The sequence below is a fragment of the Abrus precatorius genome, unplaced genomic scaffold (assembly GCF_003935025.1).
Source record: "Abrus precatorius isolate BTA unplaced genomic scaffold, Abrus_2018 Scaffold8, whole genome shotgun sequence".
Taxonomy (NCBI): domain Eukaryota; kingdom Viridiplantae; phylum Streptophyta; class Magnoliopsida; order Fabales; family Fabaceae; genus Abrus; species Abrus precatorius.
Window position 1 is genome coordinate 14,284,644 of NW_020874428.1, and position 7,300 is coordinate 14,291,943.

At 32.1% G+C, this 7,300-nt stretch overlaps 1 protein-coding gene across 2 annotated transcripts; it reads right to left on the reverse strand.

The window, feature by feature from the left end:
* Nucleotides 1-358: 358 nt before the first annotated feature.
* LOC113846853 (probable receptor-like protein kinase At3g17420) lies at nt 359-4,545 on the reverse strand. Of its 2 annotated transcripts, none has more exons than XM_027475549.1 (10): nt 4,095-4,545; nt 3,892-3,989; nt 3,461-3,710; nt 2,651-3,367; nt 2,313-2,561; nt 1,854-2,014; nt 1,682-1,758; nt 1,418-1,565; nt 1,186-1,335; nt 359-953 (listed from the first exon to the last, which is right to left on the reverse strand). In XM_027475549.1, the coding sequence occupies exons 1-10, from the start codon at nt 4,270-4,272 to the stop codon at nt 711-713; spliced, it is 2,271 nt and encodes a 756-aa protein (XP_027331350.1). In that variant the 5' UTR covers nt 4,273-4,545; the 3' UTR covers nt 359-710. The 2 variants fall into 2 exon arrangements, with proteins under 2 accessions (XP_027331350.1, XP_027331349.1); XM_027475548.1 differs by having other exon boundaries at nt 2,310-2,561.
* Between the last annotated feature and the right edge of the window lie 2,755 nt (nt 4,546-7,300).

Consider the following 7,300-nt stretch of genomic DNA (forward strand, 5'->3'; position numbering starts at 1 on the left):
TAAAGGGTTAGGATAGTCCTTTGCAGTCTTCCTCTAGCTTACCAAAGGTAATTCATGTACAATCTAGCTGTAAAATGAATGTATGAGTTAACTATTTTTAATTTTAAATTAAATAAAATCAAATTTCATCTTTATATATAGCTTTTGCATTTGGTAGTTTCCAACTTTCCAAATGAAGCACACAATGTGTACCCAACACAGATACAACTTTTGAAGGCGAAAATTCACACTCCATATATCACAATTAGAATCAATTAACTCTGAACGGGTCAAAACACAATGCAAAGAAACAATCCGAACAACAAAGAAGAAATTACCATTACACTTACTAAAACACTTGAGAACAATAATAACTATGTAGTTATGTTCAAGATACAACTTTTATATATCTTATATTTTTGGCACTAGAACATATTACTACTCGATCAAATTGAGATCAAGGATTGAAACTAGCACCATTTGAAGTAAAACGACAAAGGGTAACTAGCCCTATAAATTACAAGTCATGGTTTCCTTACAAGTAAGGGAAGGAGGAGGGTACACACAAACAACCTCTCATCCTAAACCCATCTATAAAGTTCCTCAGAGGATGCCAAAGATAATGGAACAAGCAACACAAGAAACTATCTACAAACGATTTATATTTATAAAAGAGAAAAGAAAAGAAAAGAAAAAAAAGAGCTTTTTCTTGCAAATTGCTAGTAGTTTACTCAATCAAAGCTTGAAGAGCGGCTCCACCTGCCTCTCAAGTAGTCCTCCAACGACACATTTTGTTCAACACTACACATAGAGAGCGAGTCATCCTCCACATCAAGCAGTGCAAGGTTAAGATGTGACTGAAGATTGGAAGGTGGCCAAGCTTCATCATCAAGCATTTCTGGTACTTCCAAAGCACTCACTTCTAGTCTTGCCCACTTGATTACATCAGCATCACCTCCAAGGAGCTTAGAGATCTGTGGTCCAATTGAACAAATACCAAATTAACAAAATAATAATTAAATGATGTTCAAATTAGAAGATGAAGTCAAGAAGGATGTTATTCGAACTCAAGTACCACTTGTCTATAATAAAAAGCTAGCTCCCCAAATGGGGCAAAACGATTTTTTTCTTGTCATTTCCAATTCTATATGGCATGTGGAGGACTTTATTTGCTATGTAGCCAATTATCATTTATAAATCACTTACAAGGCTCATTTGAGGCCTAGCTCTTGGAGCACGTCTGAGACAAAGTGTGGCTGCTAAGACCATTCTTTCCATCTCTTCATGATCATAACTATTACCCAAACTAGGATCCAACAATTGTGACACCTTTCCACTATTTATAATTGGACTAGCCTGAAAAATATACTTGCCCATTATTTTTCCTCTTATACATATGAACATACAAGAAGTAACAGAATAGCTGCCAGAGACATACCCACATGACAAGGCTTTCTTGACCTTTGGGATAATCACCACTTATGGGCTTTCTCCCTGAAAGAAGCTCAAGAAGCACAACACCAAATGCATAGACATCAATCTTATCATTTACTTTACCATACATGAAGTACTCAGGAGCCATGTAACTGCATAAAGGAGTGTAATACATAAATTAGAACCATTTCAAATACATTTTCTCTCTGCATCATGTATGCACATAAGAATGCAGGGTCCAAATTATCTGAGGATAAAAAGCACAAACCCAAAGGTTCCAGCAACATCTGTGCAGGTTATATGTGATGAACTAGATGCCCATTTAGCAAGTCCAAAGTCAGAGAGCTGTGGAAAAAATCAACAGAACAGCGTGAGGCCTGCGCAAGACAAATACAAAAAAATTCAAAATATGGAAGACAACCAACAAGAATATAAATTACCTGGGGTTCGAAATCCTCAGATAATAAAACATTTGATGATTTTACATCGCGATGGATCACAGATTGCCCTTCAATGTTGTGTAGATACTCCAAAGCCTCAGCAACACCCATTGCCACCTTATATCTCTCAGCCCAACCAAACACAAGTGGATTTTTCTTACCTATTTTAGCATGAAATAAAAAGAAGTAATTAGTAAGTTAACAAGACCACGTAGAGTGGAATAAACCCACTTAGAACATTAGTTAAGGAATTAATAAATAAAAAGCTTTTCTGAAAATTACAAGGGGGTGCATCGAAAAGCACGACAAGAGTGCATTAATAATATTTTTTAATAAAAACTTCTAAGTTTTAACCTTTAATTTCTTAACGAGTGCCCTTGAGACAGAGGTCAACATTTGTCAAAAAATAAAGGCAATATAAGAAAGAAGATGTGTGCATCATAATAAAATGTTGTGTACCATGAAGGTTCTCTTCAAGGCTTCCTCTTGATAAAAAATCATAGACCAAAAGAAGATTTCCATCCTCAAAGCAGAACCCAAGGAGTGAAATTATGTTTTTGTGATGCAAGGTGGTGATAATTTCTATTTCTAGAACAAACTCTTTCAGAACATCATCAGAAGGCTTTAAGATCTTAACAGCAAGTTCCTTGCCATCAGGAAGGCAGCCTCTAAAAACCTGACTACTTCCTCCTTTCCCAATCAGATTTTCTGAAATCATACAAAAACCATGTTAAAATTAAACCTTTTTTTGGACTAATTGAACTCAGAGTCAAACAAGCACTGGATATAACACACACCAGGCAAGAAATTTGATGTTGCTGATACAAGTTCTTGGTACTTGAACAATCTGCAAGTCGACGAGTACTTCTCGTGGAAGCCGTCCAATTCCTTAGGAACTTTTCTTGAACTATGTTCAGGCGAAGAATCAGCCCCTATTTCAGCATCCACTGGAACTAGAGCACCACTCTTGCTATCTAGAGCCAAAAATTGATCTTTATCTCGGTCACAATTGTTTGTTTTAAGGCCATGGTTTGCAGCATATGAAAGATTCCTAGAGGGAAACTGCATTACCCATTGTACCACAGAGATCTGGCGCAACAATGATCTTTCAGAACATTGCCTATCAGATAAAATTGCTCTATGTAGCAATGGCCAACCTGGTTTTAATTCAGTTACTTCTCTACCATGCAAAGTGGTCATTCTAGATGCAGCATCATTGGTCTTCACAGGCACTAAAGCCAAAGAGTTCTCATTACAACCATCACCACAAGACTCTTCTGCCAAATGGTTACAAGGTGAATCAAACAATGCTGGGGTTGAAGCACAAATAGAACACCTCTTCTTCCCAATAAATTCCTTAGAATCCATAAAAGCCTTAGCTAAGCTGTGATCTGAATATTGGCCACTACCCTTATCATGTAACCCTGTACCATCATCATCTAGCACTTTTGAACTCTTGCTGAGTTTCCATTGAATCGAACCTAGCAACCCATTTCTGTGATCCCCATCAAGTCCTGCAACAACTCATTAACTTAGAACTCTAGCACTAATTCAATATGATTTATTCATATCTCAACACACAAAAGGAAAATTAATTCAAATCAAACCTTTCAAGTCAGAACGAGTTGCTGGTGAGCCATCTCTCTTGAACACAACTTTCCCATTATTAACAGCAAGAACCCAACAATCCTTGGATAGCTTCTTAGCACAGTACCTTGCTACAGATATACATGGCCGAATTTTATGAAGACCTTGAGGAGTTCCAACTATGATGTGAGATGCAGAATAAGTAACGGCTTCTCGAACCAGAATTTTCCTCACTGATGAACCACGGCATATTTTGAGCTTAAGATCCACCTGAACCACCATTTTCACACACACAAAATCTTAGATTTGACATATTCAAAGCATTAAATTGATTATGCTAAAACATAATTTGTAAATTGAGTTACGGTTTTAAATTATTATGTGCTGCACATTTTGAAGAATATAATTAAGCAAGAGTGAGTGAGAGATGTTGAGAAATGAGAAACTCAACCTGCTTCAAATTGCAGAATCCTTCATAAACAGCTAGCACAGAGTCAAATGCTTTCACAAGCGAAAACAGAGAGGATTTCCCATCTCGATTCACAATTTCTACACCAACCCATTTCTCCAAAAATTTAAAAACTCAAACTGAAACTAAAAAAGAAAAAACAAAAAGAAAAAAGAAAAGATGATTTCATGGCTTATATAATATACCATCATTTCCAAGAACATGAAGAGCAAACACGACATCACCAGGCTGAGCCACTTTAAACAAAGCCCAAGTGAGCAACTCGGTGCTGTTAGAGTCCATCTTCACACCCACCACCACCGTCCGGCCATCGGCTCCGCCGTATCTGGCTTCTCCGGCGGTGGCGGGTTGCAGCATTTTCATGTTGTGTGTCACTCTCAGCGTTGGCCTTTTGTTGTCGGTGATTGAAGTTGGCGAGTTCTATCTATAGGCTCATGAGTCATGACAGAAAAGCATCAACAATTTAGTTCCGAGGCTATGGAAAAATGAAAACGGTGTTAACCGGTTTGTTTGGTTTTGGAGCTCTCGTACGTACGCACCGAAATGGAAAAAGCAAGGACACGAAATTTGAGAGTGCAACTATGCAACCATAACTTTGATGATGATTGTGGTCTGTTAATCTAACGATACTTGAAATGTATGTGCGTATATTAAGCATAGATAGGTACTTGCCACCAAGTTTTAACGCCCATGATTTTGACCACTGGGTCACCTCTGTAAAAGCTCTTTTCCATTAAAAAAATGTGAAAATCTTGTCTTGGGAAGGGAATCCACGGCGATACCCATTTTAGTCAACATGATGCTGTAAAAGATTATTTTTAGATTTAGAGAAAAAAACATGTCTATTGTTATTTTTAAAATTATAAAAATGTTTTTAGTTCTTAAACTAATTAAATATTTATTATTTTATATCTTAGTATAATTAAGCAAAGTTTATTCTTCTTAAAATTATGATAGTAAAGTTTGATAATTTTAAAATTAAAAATATGTTCATGATTTTAAAATTGAATTCATTGATATTTATAATTAAATAATTAATTCAGTACATCATTGATGAATAAATTATTTGAACGCCCGAGATTTTGACCACTGGGGCCCTCCTGCAAAAGACAAAAAATTGAAAATATCTGTTTTAAATTTTGGAATCTACAAGTTGATAATTTTAAATGTCAAAAATATTTTATAATTTTAGATAATAAATTAATCAATATTTATATTTTAATTATTAATTTAATATATTTGTGGTAAATAAATGACATGGAAAGAGAGGGATGATTGGGTAAAGCAATAAACAATTTTGTTACAAATGACTTCTTATAATGAAAGATTTTTTAATCAATAAAAGTATAAGCACAAGTGAAAAATAGTTTTAAAGAGAAAATTTTTCGATGTATCTCAGAAAAGAAATTCATACTTTTCAACGTGTTCCTTCGCTAATTGCGTGTGTATGACACATTAAAAAGCATAAACCTTTCGTTAGTCAAATTGGAATTACTTTTACTAAGTTTTCCTTGTCTTGTCAATAACATCATTCTTTAATTTGCTGTGTTTTCATTCTTTTATGTTAACATCTTTGATCAATCTATATCACGTATGCTTTCAATAGATAGACATGGTGGGTTTGTTTTCTTATAAGTTCTGAGCTGGTAAAGCACGAAAACTAGAAAGAACATTTCATATAATTTTACCTTCTCTTTATTTGATTATAACACCACTACAAGAACTATTTTCATTTTTTAATAAATTAACTGATGATGTACTTTTCAAAAAGGAAAAAAGATGCCATTTAGGTAAACATGTTATTGTTATTTCAAGAGACGTGAACATAATGGCTACTTATTATTATTATTATTATTTCTTTTCTTTTATTTATATATAATTAAAGACTTAATAATAGTAAATTTTATTTAAAAAATTATGATATTTTTATTTTTATTTTTTGTTTAAACAATAGATATTTTCTGTCCAGAAATAATTTGTTCGGGTAATGTAAGACTACTATTATATTTTTATTTTAAAAAAAATTTTGATATTTCAATGTTTAAACTTAATCTTGACAATTAAAGCTAATAAATTAGCATGTGCGATTATAGTGACAGTAGTCGATTACTGCCGATCACAGAAACAATACAAAAAACATGAAAAATCTGGCACATCCAGGAATATGCATGTATCATGCGAAGGACACGAATGTTTTTGTTATTATATACAACTCTTGTTTATAATTTTAATTCTGTTCAGAATATAAAGGAATGTAATTGTAAGAAAATTGGCTTCTTAGAACCGTTAGGTATATAAAAATTGAAAGTTATTGAACATAATATTATATTTCTATGTTCAGTGAACATAGATTTATACTTTAGATATATTTGTGCATTTTGGATAAAGACGATGAGCTCATGGTTTGCTCTAAAAGTAATGTAATTTTTACGTTGAAGTCTTTTTTCACATTCAATTGATCTGAATCTGCCCCAAGGTACGGATATAACTCCTTTACTTCGTAGTTGCTACTATACATACATGTAAACAAAGAATTTGTCGCGTCTGTGAAATGAAATCCTTTTAAATTTTGAGAATCATATTTCTAGAAACTGTGTTTTTTTAGAAATGTTAAAAATACGTTTTGTATAAGTATTTTGAGCATATTATATATATTTTTAAAAATATATTAATATATATTGTGTTTAGTTTAAATGTTATTTGTTAAAAATATTAATATTTCTTTTAAAAATATATTTTTTAAATGTCATTTTACTCTATTTAATAATTGATACATTTTATGTAAAATTAAATAATATAAAAATTATAATATAATAATAATAATAATAATAATATAAGTATTTATAATTACAATTGATCATTGTTACGAAATTTCAATTACAATATCTTCAAATAATCTTTGATTATAGTAGCAAGTTACCAATACAAGTTTTGAATAAATGTTATTAAGATGAGAAAATAGCATAAATTGGGTTAGATCTAATAACATTAAAAACATAGTTATTTTTTTGTGTTATAAAAAAAAATTTCATCTTAACACGGAATAATTTTTTCTTACTCTTAAAAATATTTTATTACTAAACTTTGAAATTAATTTTTAAAATTGTAAACGTAAAAAAAAATTAATCTTTAAAAATTATAAATAAATTTATTACTTATTAATTTTATCAAACATCAAACACTATAATTTAATTAACTAATAGTTTATGTCATAACGATGTTAACTTTTATTATTAAGTAATACATAAAATGCTAAAACGATATTGTTTTTCCACATGTAAGACTATCAAGCCATCATTCTTATTGCGTGGTTCAAATTAATATTGACATCCACTATATGTCGTAAGTGAGTATGGAAGGAGAAAAGAGAGGAGAGAAGAAATAAAAAATG

What these genes read in the sequence shown, in the direction of transcription:
- LOC113846853 (XM_027475548.1), bottom strand. Translation starts at nt 4,272, where the DNA reads ATGAAAATGCTGCAACCCGCCACCGCCGGAGAAGCCAGATACGGCGGA. An exon ending in AACATCAAATTTCTTGCCTG is followed by an intron (nt 2,562 to 2,650) that starts GTGTGTGTTATA and finishes GTATGATTTCAG; the next exon opens with AAAATCTGATTGGGAAAGGA. An exon ending in AAGAAAGCCTTGTCATGTGG is followed by an intron (nt 1,336 to 1,417) that starts GTATGTCTCTGG and finishes TATATTTTTCAG; the next exon opens with GCTAGTCCAATTATAAATAG.